Below are 23288 nucleotides of genomic sequence, written 5' to 3'. Positions count from 1 at the left end.
TTAAATTTTTTAATGTAATTTTAGTATATTTTAGTTTTAAAAAGTCCACATTTTGATGTTTAACTTTGCCTTTAATCAGGTAAGATTTTTTTTTATGTTATTACTTATACAAGAATTAGGCTTCAAAAGTTTATCCAGTATTAAATGAGTGTAATATGTGTGTATGACTCTTCCAAAATTATTTCATAAAATGTGAAGTTGAATGGTTATTAGTTTATTAGATGGTGTCAGTTTTTGAATTAGTTCTTATATTTATGCAAAATGATCCAAGGGAAAGATTTTTAGTACTATTTTAGTTTTCCTTGTCTAAACTATGTTACACATGTTAAAGTAGAGAAAATTCTCCATTTGCAATTTTATTGAATAGTTTTTTACATAAGGTTTTCATGTTAAGTTGATTTTGGTCTGAGATTTCATCCTAATTAATACTAACAGTTCAATAAAATATTTATTTTTTAATTTGAGAGAGGGTCTTGCTCTGCCGCCTAGACTGGAGTGAAGTGGCGTCATCATAGCTCACTGCAGCCTTGAGCTCCTGGGGCCAAGTGATCCTCTTGCCTTAGGTTCCTGAGTAGGTAGGAATACAGGAGCTTGTCACCATGCCTAGCTATTTTAAAGTTTTTTGTAGAGACAGGGTCTCACTGTATTACCCAGGCTCGTCTCCAACCCTTCACCTCAAGTTATCCTCCAACCCTGGCCTCCCAAAGTGCTGAGATTACAGGCGTGAGCCACTGTGCCCAGCCTCCAGTGAAATATTTTGAATAATTTAGACAGTTTGTTTCAGCTATTTCTCTCGTGCGTGTAGGGTCAATTCTTTTATTATTTTTTAATAAAATTACTTACAGTTTGTCAAATTTTAAAAATCTTCATTATTCAAACATAGATGAGCATAGATTGAATAGTGTAATCGACTTCCATGTACTCTACCTATATTTGAAACAATTACTGACTCATGTCATAGCCACTCTTGTTTCGTCTAGTTCCCCCTTCCAAAATTATATGGAAGCAAATCCCAGACATTGTGCTATCCTGTATTTCAGAATACATTTCTAAAAGATAAGAACTTTAAAAAAACATATTCACAATACCATTATTATACTTGAATAAAATTTCTTAATGGCATTGAATAGTGTTCAAATTCCAAGTTTTAAACATTTATTTGTGCCAGGATCCAGATAATGTCCACGTATTGTGATTGTTGATATATTCAAAAAATCTCTTGGCGAGGCATGGTGGCCTACACCTGTAATCCCAGCACTGTGGGAGACCGACGCAGGTAGATTGCTTGAGCCCAGGAGTTCGAGACCAGCCTGGACAATATGGTGAAACCTGTCTGTGCTAGAAATACAAAATATTAGCCAGGTGTTACGGCGCATGCCTGTAGTCCCAGCTACTTGGGAGGCTGAGGTGGGAGGATCACCTGAGCTTGGAAAGTCGAGGCTGCGGTGAGCTGAGATTACGCCTCTGCACTCCAGTCTGGGTGATGAGAATGAGACCCTGTCTCAAAAAAACTACAGTAAAGATCTCTTTTGTTTTAGAGGTTCCGCTTCCATCATTCCTCAGCTGGGTTGTTTGTCTTGGGTTGTTTGTTCCACTTTCTGTATCTGACAGGTTACGTTTGCGGTTTAACATGTTCCTCTGCCTGCTTCTAAATTGATGGTTAGATATAGAGCCTTGATCGGATTCTGTGCTAAATTTTCTTTTATTTTTTTGCGGCGGGGCAGGGGGGCAAGTCTTAATCAGATTTGAGTTTGAGTTATTTGAGGATGGGTGAGATTACTTCATGGGTGTCAGAGTGGTCTTTCAGGAGACGTGTAATGTCTGGGTGCTTCTCTTTTCGGTAGTGCTAATAGTCATGGATGGTCCATGCTTAAATTCATTCATTTCTTCATTTCCAGGCTGGCTGGACTGCTTCCGTAAAGAGAGTCTTCCCCTCATCTGTTTGTTTCTCGTAAAAACCCATAGCAAAGGCAGGATACATTGTTTTTTTGAAAGAGTCTCACTCTGTTGCCTAGGCTGGAGTGCAGTGGTGCGGTTTTGGCTCACTGCAACCTCCGCCTCCCGGGTTCAAGCGATTCTCCTGCCTCAGCCTCCGGAGTAGCTAGGATTATAGGTGCGTGTCACCACACCCAGCTAATCTTTTGTATTTTTAGTAGAGACGGGGTTTAGCCATGTTGGCCAGGCTGGTCTTGAACTCCTGACCTCAGGTGATCCACCTGCCTTGCAAAGTACTGGGATTACAAGAGTGAGCCACTGCACCCGGCTGGCAGGATACATTCTTGATTCCTTCTTTTTATTTACCATTTTTCAAAATAACGTCTAACAGTGACCAGTTAGTTTTCTTTTTGGTATCATTGGGATCTCATGGATCTGAACATACTGCTGTTGCAATCTGTTGCTCCTCTGAGAGCTTCTTTAAGTTGACTTTTGAGTCCTTTCGACATAATCCTGGTAGTCTTTGACAGCTTCCTTGCTATTTGGCATGATATTATGCTCCTGGGTCATCTTGTACAGGCATTTCGAGAGGTTGTGGTTCCTTTTAGTGGGAAATGGTATTTGGAGATCACACACTAGATTAGGAGTGCACATTATTGCTGCTGGCTTGGTCATTGTTTTCTAGGTTTTGTTGGTAAACAGACCTATGAGGTTATGAGTTCATACTGATACTTCCAATTCAAATTCAGGACTATAGCATTCTAATCTTTTATGAGACGGAGTCTTGCTCTATTGCCCAGGCTGGAGTGCAGTAGCGCCATCTTCGCTCACCACAAGCTCCACCTCCTGGGTTCATGCCATTCTCCTGCCTCAGCCTCCCAAGTAGCTGGGACTACAGTGGTGCCTGCCACCACGCCCGGCTAATTTTTTGTATTTTTAGTAGAGACGGGGTTTCACTGTGTTAGCCAGGATAATCTCGACCTCCTGACCTCGTGATCCACCTGCCTTGGCCTCCCAAAGTGCTGGGATTACAGATGTGAGCCGCTGTGCCTGGCTGCATTTTAATCTTTTTCTTTATTTTTATTTTTTTGACACAGAGTCTCGCTCTGTTGCCCAGGCTGGAGTGCAATGGCGTGATCTCGGCTCACTGCAACCTCTGCCTCCCGGGTTTGAGTGATTCTCCTACCTCAGCCTCCTGAATAGCTGGGAGTACAGGTGTGTACCACCGCACCTGGCTAATTTTTGTACTTTTAGGTACTTTTAGTAGAGATGGAGTTTTGCCATGTTGGTCAGGCTGGTCTCGAATTCCTGGCCTCAAGTAATCCACCTGCCTCAGGTTCCCAAAGTGCTGGGATTATAGGCATGAGCCACCGTGCCTGGCCATACATTTTTATCTTTTTCTTTCTTTTTTTTTTTTTTTTTGATGTTTGTAATTTCTTCTACACTGAGAAACCTAGTTCTCGAGAACGCTGAGGATGGTAGAATTAGATTAGAATATCTCACATTAACCTTTTGCTTTTTCCCATATTACACAGTTTTTGAATAACAACCTTACTTCTAGCAGTATGGTTAGTGAAACATTAAAAACTGTTTTTGCAGGGTTTTTTTTTTCCTCCTTAAGATATCTTTCACTAAAAATCTGAGACTATTTTAAAATCCTTGGATTTTAGCCAGGCTCAGTGGCTCATACCTACAATCCCAGCACTTTGGGAGGCCGAGACAGGCGGATCACCTGAGGTCAGGAGTTTGAGACCAGCCTGGCCAGCATGGTGAAACCCCATCTCCACTAAAAATACAAAAATTAGCTGGGGGTGGAGGTGCATGTCTTCAATCCCAGCTCCTCAGGAGGCCGAGGCAGAATTGCTTGAAACCAGTGGGGCAGAGGTTGTAGTGAGCTGAGATCTCAACACTGCACTCCAGCCTGGGCGACAGAGTGAGGCTCCATCTCGAACAAACAAACAAATAAACAAACACAACACCCTGGATTGTTTTTTTTTTTGGAACCTGCAATAGCAAACCTGCATTTCCTTTTTAATTTTTTGCTGTTGTTGAGACAGGGTCTTTTTCTGTCTCCCAGGCTGGAGTGTGGTGACACGATCAGGATTCACTGTAGCCTTGACCTCCTGGGCTCAAGCAATTTTCTCACCTCAGCCACTGGAATACTTGGGACTACCAGTGCACGACGCTACACCTGGCTAATTTTTTGTACTTTTAGTAGAAATGAAGTTTTGCCATGTTCAGGCTGGTGTTGAACTCCTGGACTCAAGTGATCTGCCTGCATCAGCCTCCCAAAGTGTTGGGATTACGGGCGTGAGCCACCACACCTGGCCTAAAAAAGTTGATTTGTAGAGATGAGGTCTTGCTATGTTGCCCAGGCTGGTCTGGAACTCCTGTGCTTAAGGAGTCCTCTCACCTTGGCCTTCCAAAGTGCTGGAATTTACAGACATGAGCCATTGTGGCTAGCTTGCATTTCCATTTTAATTTAAAAAATATTACAAGTCTGTTCCCTTGGACTTAATTAGAAATTATATAGGTCTCCTAAACTCTATTCAAATCACCTGGGACTAATCTGGAATTCTTGAGTTGCTTTGAACCTCTGTGGGTGCAGGGTTGGTATAGTGTACCGATTTTACACTGATGATCTATTTCCATTCTGTTGAAGGAATTTAGTGACCTGGGGGATCTGTATCCCCTAATATGCTGAAATCCTACTTTTTTTTTTGGAGACAGAGTCTTGCTCTGTTGCCTAGGCTGGAGTGCAGTGGTGTGATCTCGGTTCACTGCAGCCTTCACCTCCTGGGTTTGAGCAATTCTCCTGCCTCAGGTTCCCAAGTAGCTGGGACTACAGGTGCACACCAACCCTCTCGGCTAATTTTTTGTATTTTTAGTAGAGACAGGGTTTCACCATGTTGGCCAGATTGGTCTCAAACCCCTGACCTCAGGTCATCCGCCTGTCTCGGCCTTCCAAATGCTGGGATTACAGGCGTGAGCCACTGAGCCCTGCCTGAAATCCTACTTTGCATTGCAGTAACATAGTATATAAATGTAGAGCAAAACAATCATGAGAAGGCTTACCTAGTCCAGTGACTTAGTGTAAAGATGATACAGGTAGTCCTTCATAAAAATACTGAAAATGTGTGTTTCTTAGATCATATTAGTTTTACATTTGCTTATAATTTTATAACTTCTGTAGGGAATATAATTTTCTTTTTTTTTTTTTTTTGAGACGGAGTCTCGCTCTGCCGCCCAGACTGGAGTGCAATGGCCGGATCTCAGCTCACTGCAAGCTCCGCCTCCCGGGTTCACGCCATTCTCCTGCCTCAGCCTCCCGAGTAGTTGGGACTACAGGCGCCCGCCACCGCGCCCGGCTAGTTTTTTGTATTTTTTAGTAGAGACGGGGTTTCACCGTGTTAGCCAGGATGGTCTCGATCTCCTGACCTCGTGATCTGCCCGTCTCGGCCTCCCAAAGTGCTGGGATTACAGGCTTGAGCCACCGCGCCCGGCCGGGAATATAATTTTCAGTATAGGAAATGGAAGGTTTTGAAAATTACTATCTATGGAATTTTATATAGGTAAAACATTATTCTAGATGTTGGTAATACAAATACTAGCTAATAATAGTTAGCCCTAAATGAATGGTAGTTGATTTTTTATGAGCTGCACAGGTATTAACTCATTTAATCCTCACAGGAATGCTGTAGGTAGGATTGGTTTTTGTTTTTCTTGTACAGACAGGGAAACTTGCTCAAGGTCATGTAGCGAAGTGACAGAGCCTGGTCCATGACCTCAGGCAGCTTGTGTCGGAGTGTGTGTGCTCAGAGCAAATTTGAGAAAAGACACAGGTTGTGGTCCAAGAAAAGTAATTCTGTTAGGCAGTAGAGTAATAGTTACAGAAATGTTCTTTTGTTACCTGGTTCAGACTTACATAACTTAGGCTTATTCAAAGTCGTTTTTTAAAAAAGTAAACTTTGTTTTTAGTTAGAAAACGTTAATGAAGTTGTGATATAGTCTGAACTGTTTGTGAACTCACTACTTTCTCATCAGATTGGTTTTCATTTGGTGAGCTTATGGTCTCAGGCAAATCCTTTAACTACTCTAGGTTTTGATTTTCTTCTCTCTAAAAACTGAATTTGTTGGTTTTATAAACCTTTTTGTTGACTTTCATATGGTTCGTGAATACCCTGTTTTGGGTTTTTTTTTTTCTTTTTGTTTTGAGACGGAGTCTTGCTCTGTCACCTAGGCTGGAGTGCTGTGGCGCAATCTGAGCTCACTGCAACCTCCGCCTGTTAGGTTCAAGCAATTCTCCTGCCTCAGCCTCCCAAGTGGCTGGGACTACAGGCGTGCGCCACCATGCCTGGCTAATTTTTTTTTTATGTTTAGTAGAGACGGGATTTCACTGTGTTAGCCAGGATGATCTCGATCTCCTGACCTTGTGATATGCCTGCCTCGGCCTTCCAAAGTGCTGGGATTACAGGTATGAGCCACCACGCCTGGCTGTTTTGGGATCTTAAACAGCTTATTTCTTTAATATCTTCTAAAAAATTACTAGCGTAATGTTCATTGTTGGAAAATTCAGCCAGGCGCAGTAGCTCACGCTTGTAATCCCAGCACTTTGGGAGGCCAAGGCAGGCAGATCACGAGGTCAGGAGTTCGAGACCAGCCTGACCAGCATGGTGAAATTCCGTCTCTACTAAAAATACAAAAAATTAACCAGGCATGGTGGCGCGCACATGTAGTCCCAGCTACTCAGGAGGCTGAGGCGGGAGAATTGCTTGAACCCGGTAGGTGGAGGTTGCAGTGAGCTGCAATCGTGCCACTGCACACCAGCCCGGGTGACAGAGTGAGACTCCGTCTCAAAAAAAACAACAACAAAATTTGGAGAAAAGCTAACACTACAAAAAAGGGACATTCTCTGTCTGTTTCTGAAACAAAGTAAAATGACTGTCACCATGGTGTCGTCTTTCCAGGTTTGTTTCTAAGTATTTTTATTTAGTTTATAATAGTAAAAAGTTTTTTATTTTAAAGGGTTGTCAGTTTGATATTTGGTCTTTTAATTAGAACAAAACTCTAATTGACTACAACTGAACTAATGAGACCCAAATACCTGCAGTGTTTGGATAAAGACACAGATACCTTTAGCTAAGCAAGGATTCCTTCTTTGTTTTTTGAGACAGAGTCTCACTCTGTCACCCAGGCTGGAGTGCAGTGGTGCCATTTCAGCTCAGCACAACCTCTGCCTCCCCGGTTCAAGCAATTCTAATGTCTCAGCCTCCTGAGTAGCTGGGATTACAGGTGTGTGCTACCACACCTGGCTAATTTTTGTATTTTTAGTAGAAATGGGGTTTCACCACGGTGACCAGGCTGGTCTTGAACTTCCAACCTCAGGTGATCTGCCTGCCTTAGCCTCCCAAAGTGCTAGAATTACAGGTATGTGAGGATTCTTTTAATTTATAAAAACCTGTCAGAGTTTGTGCTGGGATCAGTATTCCTTTACACCTGGTTCCTAAGTATTTATGTTACCAGTGCTTTCAGAGAAATGTCCCTCAGAAATGTTGGGCAGAGATATCAGTTTCCTTTTAATGCAGAAGGTACTTTGATTTGATTGGATAAATGTTTTTTTTTTTTTTTTTAAAGATTTTCAGGCTGGGCGTGGCGGCTCATGCCTGTAATCCCAGCACTTAGGGAGGCCAAGGCGGGTGGATCACAAGGTCAGGAGCTCGAGACCAGTCTGGCCAACATGGTGAAACCCCATCTCTTCTAAAAATACAAAAATTAGCCAGGCACAATGGCACACACCTGTAGTCCCAGCTACTCGGGAGGTTGAGGCAGGAGAATCGCTTGAACCAGGGAGGCGGAGGTTGCAGTGAGCCGAGATCACGCCATTGCACTCCAGCCTGAGTGACAGAGCAAGACTCTGTCTCAAAAAAAAGATAAAAAAGATTTTCAGCGGTAAGAGCCGCCTTGGAAAGTTTCTGTGCTATTTATTTTTTCTAGCAACTCTCACTTCTAAGGTAGAATTTTAGATCCACTTATAGCTCTGTATCGGGATCCTCTGAAACATCTACCCCAAAGCTAGCCTAACCATTGGAACTCTTTGGACTTACTCGGTAGAATCTTTGAGACATGTGAAAATACTTTTCTAGAACCAAATGTGATTGGTCTAATATTTTAAAATTCTTTTTAGGCAAAGGGGCTGATTTGAGTAAGCCTCCATGTCGAAAAGCAAAAGAAATCCGGAAAGAAAGGAAAAGGTTAAAACTCATGCAGCAGAACCCAGCTGGAGAACTTGAGGGTTTCCAGGCTCAAGGTCACCCACCATCTTTGTTTCCACCAAAGGCTAAATCCAACCAGCCCAAATCACTCGAAGATTTAATTTTTGAATCTTTACCAGAGAATGCATCACACAAGTTAGAGGTACTTTGAAGGACTTTTGTTGTTTGTTTTATTATGATTTTTTTTTTATTTGGGCATATCATTTATTTTTGTTTGAAGTTCTAACCAGTTGATGTTTTGCTAGGTAAAGAATGAGAATTTAAAAGAAATTAAAGAGAATTGGGAAGAAGTAACATTTGAATTTACTAAGTTAACTGTTATTTGAGAGAAACTCCCTTTTTTAAAAAAGACTTTTTGAGAATACTTCAGATAGTTGGCCGCTAAACTTGTGAAAACTGTCAATTTTAGCATGCTACCTTGATTGAAATTTAGTAGTTAAAATGAAAGAAATACTCTTTAAAATTGTGTTTTTAGCAGTTTTGGTTTAGATAGTGAAAGAAAATGGATTACACAAGGCAAATCACTATTTTCTCCATTATAATCCGATCTTGGTAAAGACAGCAAATGGTGTCATATACATAAGCTAGCAGTTAGGAATTATCTAAATAGGGCTCAAATGTACTGCTGAAATCCTCTCTCATTAGTACCCAAAGCAATTTGGGCATAATATGAATCCTTTTAGAGCCAGATTCCTCCTTTTTTTTCCAAATTTTTTTACATTTCTTGATCAGATCAAGATTTCTCAGTATTAGTTTCTCATATATAAAATTCAAAAACCAGGACTGGATGTGGTGGCTCACACCTGTAATTCTAGCACTTTGGTAGGCCGAGGTGGGGGGATCGCTTGAGGTCTGGTGTTTGAGATCAGCTTGGCCAACACAGTGAAACCCTGTCTCTTCTGAAATAGAAAAATTAGCCGGGCGTGGTGGTGTGTACCTGTAATCCCAGCTCCTAGGGAGGCTGAGACACGAGAATTGCTTGAACCCAGCAGCTGGAGGTTGTAGTGAACTGAGATCACGCCACTGTACTCCAGCCTGGGAGACAGAGCAAACGTTTGTCTCAAAAACATTAGCCATAACGATTTTTATCTTATTCTCATATGTGATTAGTAACTGGTCAGCCTTTGAATTTTATGGCTTACTGTCGTCTAAAAATACCACTAAAGTCCTGATAATAAAAATTAACTTTCATGCATTCTAAGCCTTAATTCAATATATGTATTATCAGACGTAGGATTTAGCCTTTTTTATTTGAGACAGAGTTTCACTCTTGTTGCCTAGGCTGGAGTGCAATGGCGCGATCTTGGCTCACTGCAACCTCCGCCTCCCGGATTCAAGCAGTTCTCCTGTCTCAGCCTTCTGAGTAGCTGGGATTACAGGTACCCACCACTACGCCCGGCTAATTTTTGGTATTTTTAGTAGAGACAGGGTTTCATCATGTCGGCCAGGCTGGTCACGATCTCCTGACTTCAGGTGATACGCCCACCTCTGCCTCCCAAAGTGCTGGGATTACAGGTGTGAGCTACCTTGCCCCGCCAGATTTTAGCTTTTATAACTCCTTGGCTACTCTGATTTGGATACAGATTTTTTTTCCTTCCAAAATTGTAAACAGAGTTGAATACACTACTTAAAATATTTTACAAGGTGTCTTTTATCTTTTGATCATAAATAGTAATGTATTCAGGGGGCCAAGCAGGCTTAACAACAGTTCTCCAGTGGTTACTTTTACTTTTTGAATGTAATGATACTCAGGATGTATAGAGATCTTTTACCACTGGGTGTCGCTGTTTCTTCACAGAATTACCCCTCACGGCACGCATGTCAAGTTTCCAGTTGTTTTCGTTGCATTGCATTTGACTGTTTTACTGTTCTGTTTTGCTAATACATTTTAAGTGGCTAGTAAATAATGTTAAAGTAAATGTTAACCATTACTGCATGCAATTACTGTTTTAAACTTATCCTTATTTTACAAGGTTACTTGAGCAATATGGTGACATTGTAAGATTTGAATGAAGGAAATGTGACTTCAGAGTCATGGTTGTTAACTGTGCTATGAAGTATGAAAGCTTTATGAGGCCTTTTAAGCTTAAACAGTAGAGTTTTAAGTTGAGGGTTAGCAATGATGAATGAGTGTCCAAAAAATGTATTCATATTTTTAGTCTTTCTTAGAGTTACTGGTAGTTGTGCACAACTAGAGGTTATTTATTTATGTGTGTGTTGTGTGTGTACGAGTGCTGGAAATACTCTGCCAGTTTACAATAGAGGCAGGCTTAATAATTCAGTCATGAAAGCTGAGGCTTAGAGTGTAGAGGGCATCCTCCTCTATCTTAATGAGTCTGTAAGTTACAAAAATAACTTTTTTCTTCATTTACTAACTGGTTGGTTTTTAATATTAAAATATTTAGTTGCCTTAATGATTGTTAAAACTTGGTTTCTTGGATGGGAGTTACTGTTAATGCATATTCCACTGAATGAATAAATGAATGAATTAGTGAACTTGTTTTTTTAACTGCTTCTGAAGGTGAGGGTGGTGAGATCATCTCCACCAAGTTCGCAGTTCAAAGCCACACTTCTGGAGTCTTACCAGGTCTATAAACGTTACCAGATGGTTATTCACAAGAACTCACCTGATACGCCAACCGAGAGCCAGGTCAGCAGGCCAAGTGTAATTTTCCTGTGCAAACAGAGCTTTCCTTCCACTTAATATCATTTAATGAAATCTTGGTTTATTTGTGCTACATTTTATTTGTGTTCAATTTGCAGCATATCTGCAAATACCTAAGGCTGAATTAATGGACATTCTGAAAGTGCAAATTTTACCTAGTGCCATGTTAAGTACCAGCCATGTGTAATTTCAGAGTGGAAAGTAATATGTAAAATTCTTTAAAATCACTATTTTAGATACATTTATCTAAAAGATAGTAATAGAGCTCTAAATTAAAATACCTATGAGGAAAATGCAGGAAACTTTATATTTTTATGGTAGATACATACTTTGCCTAAAATGATTTTAATTCTTTATTCGTATTTGAAAGACGTATGTAGAAAGAATTGATCCCAGCTAAATTATTATTTATTAATGTGCTACCCTTGCACAATTGAGTGGGACTAAAAAAGGCAGATAGTAGAACATTTTAATAGAAGAACTCATATGCTAATAATTTTGTAAGTTAAATGACCCAAGAAAAATCTGTAAAGGAAAAAAGCTTAAAACACTTAGTATAGAGATAGCAAAAGTAGTGATCATGACCACGATTAACAACAATATTGACTCTAGTTTATGCAGAAAACTACAATAAGTGGATAGAGAAAAAAAAAAAGAAGAACAAATTGTTGGCTCTTATGATTTTGAGATTTTCATAAGTTTTAGTACAGAGTTAGCACTTCAGTCTCTGCGCCAGTCCGCCCAGTCTAGGGTTTCTTTTCATGACAAATTCCAGTTGGAGCTTTGGTGTGGATTTGCGGAGATCTTACTCTAGCCTCACCTTCAGAAGCATATGATCAGTTAGAGATGTTTCAATAGCATTTGCTTGTATTTTCCTTGCTCTGAAGGTGAGGTTAGTACCTGCCTCCTTTGAGGACCCAGAGTTCAAGTCGTCTTTCAGCCAGTCCTTTTCTTTGTATGTCAAGTATCAAGTGGCCATACACCAGGATCTACCTGATGAATGTGGGAAGACTGAGGTATTGTTTGTTAACTGTTGTTTTCTGTGTTGATAAGGTTGTCTGGGAAGAAGTATAATATATGCTGTTTTCTTACTTGTCAGGTGGAGCTGATGACCCTTTCAGTGTGTATTACTGAACTTCCACGAACACTCACATGAGTCATACATGTGAGCATTTTAAATCCTTAGAAAAAAGGATTGCAAATGCAGGATGTGTTCTCAGTGTCTTCTCTAGGAACCTGAATGTAGTGGTTTATATGGTCAGTCATCCACCCTAGGTTAACAGTCATTTACTGAATACCCATTGTGTGCCAGACTGTGTGCCACAGAACAAAAGGAGGAGTCTCTGTCTTCAAGAAATTGATAATCAAATGGGAAAGACAGACCAATGAGCAAAAATATCTTAACAAGTGAATTAGAAAGAAATACCTACACCTAACCTACTGAACATCATAGCTTAGCCTCGCCTGCTTTAAACATGCTCAGAACACTTATAATGGCCTTTAGTTAAGCAGAATCATCTAACACAAAGCCTATTTTTAAATAAAATGTTGAATATCTCATGTGATTTATTAAATACTGTACTGAAAGTGAAAAACAGAATGGTTTTGCATCATTGTAAAGTTGAAAAAGCATAAGTCCGACCATTATAAGTTGGGGACCTTCTGTTAGATGTAATATGATTTAACAGGCATTTATTGAGGGCCTGTCTTTCCCAGGCTTGGGATATTGAAATGAATGAGATGGCATCATTGTCACAGTAGAACCATGATATGTTGGAAGACAGAGGCCGACAGATACAGAAGACTTAGAGTTTTGATTTTTTGACTGCTTTTGTTTTTTTAATGACATAATGTGTAAGCTAAAAAGAGAGGGTTAATAGGATGGGAGTTAATGCTGCATGTTCCCTGAGAAAGGGCTCACTTCCCAGATCCCCCAGAGTCTTCTGGTTAAAGTGTCATCTGCAGACCTGCAGCATCAGCAGCTCCTGGAACACAGACTCGCAGTCCTGTTCATTCAGCATCTACGGTGTTTTTTTTTTTTTTTTTTTTTTTTTGAGATGGAGACTTGCTGTGTCGCTAGGCTCAAGTGCAGTGGCGCGATCTCTGTTCACTGCAACCTCCACCACCCAGGTTCAAGCGATTCTCCTGCCTCAGCCTCCCGAGTAGCTGGGACTACAGGCGCGTGCCACCACGGCCGGCTAATTTTTATAGTTTTAGTAGAGATTGAGTTTCACCATATTGACTAGGTTGATCTCGATTTCTTGACTTTGTGATCTGCTGCCTTGGCCTCCCAGAGTGCTGGGATTACAGGCGTGAGCCACTGCGTCTGGCCAGAATCTACATCTTAAACTAAGTTTCCAAAGGATTTATATGCACATTTCAGTTTTGAGAAGCTGTGTCCTAGGTTCCCTATCGATCCATGTCACTGTAGGTGATAGCATTTGCGGATAGTAAGGATTCTATTCTGCTAGGCTTAAGAAGCTTCCTTTGGTATTCTCGGGGAGTCTTACTCCTTTCTGAACTTTCCTCCTTCCTACTGCTTTGGAGATGATGCCTTTGTACCTCTCTGCTTAGCAGGTAGGAATAGCTGGGATGAAATGTTTCTGTGGCCCAGTATGTTTATTCAAGACTTCCCTAGGGACTTCTCCTAGTAGGCTTCAGGCTTCTGGGAAGTCCCTTTATGTACACTTGGAGCAGCACTAAAGGCATTTACACTTAGAGCAGCACTAAAGGCATTCATAGTCTGAATTGGGGTGGTAGACAGGTATGTAATTCCAGTGCCTTTAGAATTAGCCACTGGATTAGTAGGGACAGCCAGCTTAGTGTGAGACTGGAAGTTACAGAGGTTTTTCTGAGGGAAGTGACGTCTGAGCCAAGTCTGGAAAGATGAGTAGGTGTTTGCCAGGACAAAAAGGGAGAAGCGTGTTCTGGGCACCAGGACTAACAAATGCAGAGGTGTGGATGGTGAAATTATACGCCATTTTGAGGAACTACTATTAATACTTAGTTTAGTGTGGCCAAAACATAGAGTACATGTTAGGAGGTAATAAGGGATGAGGCTTTTTTTTTTTTTTTTTGAGACATTCTTGCTCTGTCTCCCAGGCTGGAGTGCAGTGGCGTGATCTTGGCTCACTGCAGCCTCAGCTCACTGAAACTTCTGCCTCCCGGGTTCAAGCAGTTCTTCTGCCTCAGACCCCTGAGTCTTTGGGATTACAGGTGTGCGCCACTACACCTATCTAATTTTTATATTTTTTTGTTTTTGTTTTTTTTTTTTGAGACGGAGTCTGGCTCTGTCGCCCAGGCTGGAGTGCAGTGGCGCGATCTCGGCTCACTGCAAGCTCCGCCTCCCGGGTTCACGCCATTCTCCTGCCTCAGCCTCCCGAGTAGCTGGGACTACAGGCGCCCACAACCGCGCCCGGCTAATTTTTTGTATTTTTAGTAGAGACAGGGTTTCACCGTGGTCTCGATCTCCTGACCTTGTGATCCGCCCGCCTCGGCCTCCCAAAGTGCTGGGATTACAGGCGTGAGCCACCGCGCCCGGCAAATTTTTATATTTTTAGTAGAGACAGGGTTTCATCATGTTGGCCAGGCTGGTCTTGAACTCCTGACCTCAGGTGATCCACCGACCTTGGCCTCCCAAAGTGCTGGGATTACAGGTGTGAGCCACTGTACCTGACCAAGGGATGAGGCTTTGGGAGGTTTAGGTAGGAGCCAGATGTTTAAAAAAATAATATTTTAGAAATAGTTAAGCTGCCACATACCTACCATCAGTGTTCAGCTAGCCTTAACATGCTGCCATTCTTGTTTCATCTCTCTCTCCATACTTTTTTGTTGTTATTTTGCTGTGCTATTTTATACCAAATCTCAGACATATTGTTTTATATGTAAGTCCTTAAGTGTGTATCTTAACTGACTAAAAATGTAGGAGGAGCAGATAACGTGCCTCCTAATGTAATCTAGTAAGAAGTATAAACCACCACCTATGGAATGTTCTTGCTAAAGAAATTGAATCTGGATCTATCCAAGCTTCTAGATTCTACTGACGAGTTCACAGAAAATATGAGGGGTAAAGGAATATGTTAAAATGACACTTGGGCACTTGTATAAGATCAATTACCTAGTTTCTTTAAATAAATTAATAAAGAAAAAGGGAACTCTATTCTTAGATTAAAAGTTATTAATATAGACATTAAAAAATATATAACACAGTACCATTATTACACCCAGCAAAATGTATATTATTTAATGCTTTGTACATGTTTGATTTGTTTTTTTCTTTTTTTTGGGTGGGGGAGACAGTCTTGCTCTGTCGCCCAGGCAGGAGTGCATGGCGCCATATTGGCTTACTGCAACTTCGCCTTCCAGGTTCAAGTGATTCTCATACCTTAGCCACCGGAGTAGCTGGGACTACAGGCATGTGCCACCATGCCTGACTAATTTTTGTATTTTTAGTGGCAATGGGATTTCGCCACATTGGCCAGACTGGTCTCAAATCCTGTAATCCTAAGGTGCTGGGATTACAGATGTGAGCCACTGCTCCTGGCTGATATACTATATTTTGTTTTCCACTCATCCATTGATGGACATTTTGTTTTTTTTTTTTTTTTTTTTTTTGAGCCGGAGTTTCTCTTCTGTCAACCAGGCTGGAGTGCGATGGCGTGATCTTGGCTCACTGCCACCTCCGTGTCTCAAGTAGCTGGGATTACAGGCGCCCGCCATCATGCCCAGCTAATTTGTTTTTTTGTGTTTTTAGTAGAGATGGGGTTTCACCATGTTGGCCAGGCTGGTCTCAAACTCCTGACCTTAGGTGATCCGCCTCAGCCTCCCGAAGTGCCAGGATTACAGACGTAAGCCACTGTGCCCAGCCTTGGGTGGTTTTTATTGTTTGACTTTTTTTTTTTTTTTTTTTTTGATACGGAGTCTCGCTCTGTTGCCCAGGCTGGAGTGCAGTGGCCGGATCTCTGCTCACTGCAAGCTCCGCCTCCCAGGTTTACGCCATTCTCCTGCCTCAGCCTCCCGAGTAGCTGGGACTACAGGCGCCCGCCACCTCGCCCGGCTAGTTTTTTTGTATTTTTTAGTAGAGACGGGGTTTCACCGTGTTAGTCAGGATGGTATCGATCTCCTGACCTCGTGATCCGCCCGCCTCGGCCTCCCAAAGTGCTGGGATTACAGGCTTGAGCCACCGCGCCCGGCCTATTGTTTGACTTTTATAGAAAATTCTGTTATGAACATTTCATGTTCCTATTTTTATGTGGATGTGTATTTTCTTGGGTGTATACCTACACGAGGAATTACTGGGTCATGTGGTAACTGTGTTTTCCTTTTGAGGAACCGCCAGACTTGTTTTTCAGAGAGCGAAATCATTTACCATTCCCACCAGAAGTGGATAAAGGCTCCACTTTCTCCCTCCATGTGCTCACCAGCACTTGTGTCTATTTTTTCTTAAAATTGATTGTTACTCATAGTGCGTGTAACGTGGTGTCTCATTATGGTTTTGATTTGCATTTCCCTTCCTGTGCTTTTTGGCCTTTTGCATTTCTTCTTTGGAGAATTGCGTATTCTAACCCTTTGCTCATTTTTTAATTGGGTTGTCTTTGTTACTGAGTTGTAGGAGTTCATTATATGTATTCTGGGTACAAGTCTCTTATGTATGTGATTAGACTCTTGCATTCTGTGAATTATCTATATTCCTAGGAACATTTCCTGGTAAAAATCTATTTTGTCTGCTCTTAGTAGAGCCACTCCATGTTGCGATTCCTGTTTGCATGATACATGTTTTTCCTCCTACCTTCAGTCTGTTTGTGTCTTTGAATCTAAAGTGTGCCTCTTTTAGACACCATGTAATTGACCTGGGTTTTTGTTTTCGGTTTTTTAAAGTCCAGAGGGAGAACAGTCTCCCTTTTCATTGAAGTGTTCAGTCAGTTCACATTTAATGTTTTGATTGAACTAGTTGAATTTATACCTTCCATTTTACTTCCATTTCCATTTCCCTGATATGTCTGTTTTTTTTTTTTTCCCTCTGTTCCTTTTTTTTTTTGAGATGGAGTTTTGCTCTTGTTGCCCAGGCTGGGGTGCAATGGCGTGATCTCGGCTCACCACTACGTCCGCCTTCCGGGTTCAAGCGATTCTCCTGCCTCAGCCTCCCTAGTAACTTCTCCTGCCTCAGCCTCCCTAGTAACTGGGATTATAGGCATGTGCCACCACGTCCGGCTAATTTTGTATTTTTAGCAGAGACGAGTTTCTCCATATTAGTCAGGCTGGTCTCAAACTCAGGTGATCTGCCTGCCTTGGCCTCACAAAGTGCTGGAATTACAGGCATGAGCCACTGCGTCTGACCTTCCTCCGTTCTTTTACTGCTTTCTTTTGCATTAGATATTTTCTGGTGTACTAAATGAATATTTTCTAATGTAACATTTTTATTCCTTGAGTGATTTTTTTCACTATGTATTTTTAAAATATCAGTGGCTACTCTAGTATTTAAGATAGAGATCTTAATTTACACAATTGACTTCAGATTTATACGAACTTAATTCCAGAGAGATGTAAAAAATGCTAGTTCTGTATCGTTTTAGTCCCTCTTTCCCTTTTTTGTGCCATTATTGTTATACGTATTACATGTATCTGTTACAAATTCAATAATTATAGTTACAATTATTCCTTTATGTAATTGTGTCTTTTATAAGAAGAAAAGGAATAAAAACAAGTAGTTATTTATAATTTCTTACATTAACCAGTTTATTTACTATTTCTGGTTCTCATTTGTTCTATGGATTCAAATTACCTTCTAGTATAGTTGTGTTCCTGTCTACTTAATGAAGTTACTGTCAAATATATTACTTTTCTCTATGTTATTGTCCCAATAGTACAATTATCTACATATCGTTTTTACGATTTTTTTTTTTTTTTTGAGACGAAGTCTCGCTCTGTCTCTGAGGCTGGAGTGCAGTGGCGTGATCTTGGCTCACTGCCTCCTGGGTTTAAGTGATTCTCCTGCCTCAGCCTCCTGAGTAGCTGGGACTACACCTACCTGTGTGCCACCATGTCTGGCTAATTTTTTGTATTTTTAGTAGAGATGGGGTTACACTATGTTAGCCAGGATGGTCTTGATTTCCTGACATCGTGTTCTGTCCGCCTCGGCCTCCCAAAGTGCTGGGATTACAGGCATAAGCCACCACGCCCGGCCTACAATTGCTTTTTAAGTCAGTGAAGAGAAGAAAGGAGAGTATGCATTTATATATGAGAAGCCTCTGATGTCGCTCCCTAGAGGGCTCAGCCTGGGCCATATGCACAGTCATCCTGGATGTCAGTGGTCTTAGTAGTGTTCTTTTTGTCTCTCCCTGACCCTTTTAAAATGTTTACCACTGAGGCTGGGCCCGATGGCTCATGCCAGTAATCCCATCACTTTAGGAGGCCAAGGCAGTTGGATCACCTGAGGTCAGGAGCTTGAGACCAGCCTGGCCAACATGGCGAAACCCTCTGGAGGGTCCTACTACTAAAAATACAAAAATTAGCTGGGCATGGTGGAGGGCGCCTATAATCCAGCTACTCAGAAGGCTGAGGCAGGAGAATTACTCTAACCCAGGAGGCAGAGGTTGTAGTGAGCCGAAATGGCACCATTGCACTCCGGCCTGGGCGAGGGCGACAAGAGGGAGACTCTGTCAAAAAAAAAAAAAAAAAAGGTGTTTGTCACTGTTTGTGTGACACCCAGCTTTTAGTTTCCACTGATTGCTGACTGAGTGCTCTGTTGATTTCAGTGGTCTCCTGGGGCATGGTCTTCTAGGGCATGGTCTTCTAGGGCATAAATTGCTCCACAGTCTGCATTAATTAAATTTGGGCCCATTTGCTCCGGCAGTTTTTGAGTCCAGTTTTTGAGGTTTGTTCTGACCCCAAGAGGGCTCTTCTTAGTTGCATCTTTTCCTGGTTCCCTTTACTTGTTAAGCTTGTTGCTTAAATGGAACTACTGGCTGCCTCTGAATTGCTAACCACCAGAATCTGTTGTTTTCAGGTGTTCTTAGCTTTGAACTTCCCCGTATCTCTTTTCCAAATAAAGAGCTCTGAGGAACCCCCTTTCACCAACAACTCCTCCCTTCTCCCCCAAATCTTTCTGCCACTCTTGTGTTCTCTTTGAATGACACCTCTGGTCCAGGTAAGATAATTAAATTTGGGGCTCATTAACAGGGATTAACCTGCCAGCTGCCCTAGCGATAGTTCTATATAAGGAGATGGTCACTGCTGCAGATGAGGTTCTTCACCTGCCGTGTTTTCATCCCGCAAATTCTTCCTCCACTCGGCAAACCCTTGGCTTCCAGATAGAGAGTGCACTATCTGTGGGACTGACTGCTCTAATGCGGAAAGAGAAGTCAAAAAAGTTCTTTGAGAAGTTTGTGTTCTACTGACTTGCTTTAAGGGACTCTGTATAGTATCACACTGTGGTGTAGTTTGGTTAATATAAGAGGGGAAACTAATTATGTTCAAGAAAATACATGTTTTGCTTTTTTTGTTGGAAAACATTTAAAGTAAACAACAGTTAATATGCCTATTTGAAGATTTCAGGTAACCAACCACATCAGTGCATTAAGTCCATTTTGACTCTGTAAAATAATAATTTAAATACTTTGAAAAATAGGTTATTTTTTGAGAAATTTGATGAGAAGATAAATATAGATTGCCTGGCTATTCTAAGCAATTCTTTTTAGTAACATTAATACAGGCGCTATTAAAAAATAATTTTTAGGCAGCTAGAAAGGGTAAAAGTTCTCAGTGGAGTTTTCCTTTAATAAAAAGCAGCCGTAAACCATTTCTTCTCTAACAGAAAGCACTGAGGAGTCAGGCATAGATATGCAAACTAGGAGCTTTTATATGTAAATGCAGACAGCTGTACCTGGAAACCAGGTACATTCAGTATGGCCTCTCCTGCCCTCTTTTCCCTGTTGCCACCGTGTGCGGGCATCGTGATAACCTCCATGTAAAATCACATGTACGGGTATCATGGCCACCACCTGGTGGAGGCCACATTTGCATAATAAAAGACTAGGGTGGGAGGGTCAGTCTTCGAGGGCTATATAAATGGCATACCTGATCAACCCAATCCCCTGAGCCCCATGTAAATCAGTCACCACCTCCTCAAGCCTCGTTACAAAACCGATTGCATTCTGCCACAAACTGGAGACCCTTTTTGGGCGACCCACTTTCTCATCTTCAGGAAACCTTTTTTCTCTCTCTTTGTCTGCTAAACTTTCTGCTCCTAAACCCACTCCTCATGTGTGTCCGTGTCCTGAATTCTTTCTCGACCGTGACGGAGAACCAGGGTGTATACCTCAGACAATGGAGCCATTTCAACATCTTTAGAAAAGTAGTGTATAATTGCAAATAGTGAAATAATACAGGACTTTGTCAATCCAGTACGTGTGTTTCCATGACTCTTTTCAATCATTCAGGTAGATACCAGATTTTCAGAAAATAATGTAATATAAATTGGAGTAATATGTGACCTGTCTCGTTTATAATACAATATAAAACTAACTTTCAAGAATCTTTATTTTTCAGGATACCAGTAATTCTATGTGATAGAAACATGAGATTTTAGCTGAAATTTTATTGATGTTATTCTGTAGAAAATACTGTTGTCTAATATGTGCCATTGGTTTCCTAGAATAACTAGAGTTGACCTGTCATCTCTTCTTTACTGTCTCAAAAACAGGCTAGTCATAAACCCAGTAATCTCATCACACTTCTGCATTCACTGACTAATTGTTTTCCAAATTTTATTATCAACACTATCAAACATAAAGGAAAATTGAAAGAATGGTTTACTGATTAGTATAATCAGTATAATTAGTATAATCAGTATAATTAGTATAATGACCTGTACACCCCTCACCTAGTTTCAACAGTTGTTAGTTTTCCTTTGCTTTATCTTTTTTTGTGTGTGAGTCATTTTAAATCCATTATATATCATGACATTTTACTTCTAAATTCTTTAGCATGCATCTTCGATAAATGAGATGTGCTTCTACAAGACACAGTATAATTATAACGCCTGAGAAACTTAATGATAATTTGTAAATATCATCTAGTATTTAGTGCTTATTTTACATTTTCCCATTTTAAAAGATTTAGTGTTTAATCAAAGTTTATTACATTTTGTGATATCATCTTAGATTCCTTTATTCTAGGACAGCTTCTTAATTTTTTTCTATAATATTGACTTCTTTTCCTTAACTTTCTACTTTGAAACTTGGAGTTTTTGAACAGAAATTGAAAGAATATAATTAACACCCAGACTCCATTCACCAGTGTTCACAAGTTGTTAATAACTTTGTCAGGTTTGCTTTATCTTTCTCTCTTGAACCATTTGAAAGTAAGTTGTGCATGTTATGACATTTCGCCTGGATGTGCTCAGCATGCATCTCCTAAGAATAAGTATATTCTCTTATATAACCATAATATTTATTCTTTAAAACCTGTAGAAATTCTATAACATCACAGTCCACATTCAGATGCTCCAAGTGTACCAGAAATACCTTTAAATTTTTTTTTTTTTTTTTTTTAAGAAACAAGGTCTTGCTTGGTCACCCAGGCTGGAGTACAGTAGCACAGTCATAGTTCACTGCAGCCTTAAACTTTTGGGCTGAAGTGATCCTTCTGCCTCAGCCTCCCTTCTGAGTAGCTAGGACTACAGGAGTGGACCACCATGCCAGGCTAATTTTTAATTTTCTTTTTTTTTTTGTAGGGGTAGAGTCTTGCTGTATTGCTCAGGCTGGTCTCGAACTCCTGGCCTCAAGCAATTTTTCTGCCTCAGCTTCTCAAAGTGTTGGGATTACAGGCATAAGCTATTGTGCCTGGCCCCAAAATAGAATATAGCTTTTATAGATGAATGAAAATAGGATCCAGTCATGGTTCACACATTTTACATGAACTGTATTGTGTTTATGGTATGTTTATGAGTATTATGTTTCTGTAATCTTTTTTGATTTTTTCATTTAATGACTTTGACATTTAACCCAATTATCTTTAGAATGTTCTGTATTCACATTTCGCTTGTTATCTAGTAATCAGATTCTGTCGCCTAGGCTGGAGTGCAGTGGCGTGATCTCAGCTCACTGCAAGCTCCGCCTCCTGAGTTCATGCCATTCTCCTGCCACAGCCTCCCGAGTAGGTGGGACTACAGGCACCTGCCACCACGCCCGGCTAATTTTTTTGTATTTTTTTTAGTAGAGACGGGATTTCACCGTGTTAGCCAGGATGGTCTCGATCTCCTGATCTCGTGATCCACCCACCTCAGCCTCCCAAAGTACTGGGATTACAGGCGTGAGCCACCGTGCCCAGCCTAGTAATCAGATTCTTAAGGGTTTTTAAAAGCTTGCATGTTTTTAGGTGTAGGTGATGTGTACTTAAAAAAAAAAGCTTTTTATTGAAATGTAATGCATATACAGAAAAGTATGCATAGGTGTTCAGACAGATGAAATTTCACAGATTAAACTCATGTGTAACTACCTCTTAGATTAAGAAATTGCTACTCAGCAGGCTAAAGCGGGAGAATAGCTTGAACCTGAGACGCGGAGGTTGCCATGAGCTGAGATGATGCCACTAAACTCCAGACTGGGTGACAGAATGATACTCTGTCCTCCAAAAAAAAAAAAAAAAGAAAAGGAAATTGATTATTACTAACTCCTCAGAAGCCCCTGTTTGTTCTTTTCCATCATACCAGTATTCTCTTGACTTATAAAACTACAGATTAATTGTGCCCGTTTTATACTTAATGTAAGTAGAATCCCACTCTTTTGAGTGTGGTGGTGTTTGACCAACATTATGGTAGTGTGAGTCATCTGTATTATTTTACCTGTTGTAGTAGATTGTTCACTTTCATCGCTGTGTAGTGTTTTATGTATGACTAATCCAGAATTTATCCCTTTCTACTGTTGGTGGGAATTTTAGTAGTTCCTGGTGTGAGGCTACTGTGAAAAGTGCTGCATAAGTGTATTCTTAGACATATCTTTTAGTAAACGTATGGACACATTTCTATTTGATGTATGCCAAATAGAAATGCTGTGTCATAGAGTGTGCAGATGTTCAGCTTTTTCCCTATTGTCAGTTTCCTCTAGGGGTTGTGCCAGTCTTACTGTTTTACTGTATCATATCAAGCAGCATGTAATGTCGGTTGTCCTTCATTTGTGATGAGGGACATTTAAGTCTATTGTCACTTGGTTTGCTTAATCAGCTCTCTTTATTATTATTTTACTTATTTATTTATTTATTTTTTGAGACGGAGTCTTTGCTCTGTTACCCAGGCTGGAGTGCCGTGGCGCGATCTCGGCTCATTCCGAGATCAACAGTAACAAACTCTGCCTCCCAGGTTCACGCCATTCTCCTGTCTCAGCCTCCTGAGTAGCTGGGACTACAGGCGCCTGCCACCA

General features: G+C 40.9%; 1 protein-coding gene across 32 annotated transcripts in view; it reads left to right on the top strand.

Annotated features, from left to right (window-relative positions):
* Nucleotides 1-23288, top strand: part of ATE1 (arginyltransferase 1) — a 185490-nt gene that overhangs the window by 18195 nt on the left and 144007 nt on the right. For 12 of the 32 annotated variants that reach the window (XM_074002906.1, XM_074002903.1, XM_074002902.1 and 9 more), the window contains 2 exons: nt 8120-8349; nt 11760-11888. In XM_074002906.1, coding sequence (XP_073859007.1) covers nt 8120-8349; nt 11760-11888 — 359 coding nt within the window. Of the gene's footprint in view, nt 1-8119; nt 8350-10728; nt 10858-11759; nt 11889-11971; nt 12468-23288 lie in introns of those variants that run through there. The other 20 variants (XM_074002908.1, XM_074002904.1, XM_065521516.1 and 17 more) reach the window with 5 other exon arrangements.

Source organism: Macaca fascicularis, chromosome 9, assembly GCF_037993035.2.
Source record: "Macaca fascicularis isolate 582-1 chromosome 9, T2T-MFA8v1.1".
Lineage (NCBI taxonomy): Eukaryota > Metazoa > Chordata > Mammalia > Primates > Cercopithecidae > Macaca > Macaca fascicularis.
Note: the sequence above shows the minus strand (reverse complement) of the source record. Positions and strands in the feature narration are given on the sequence as shown.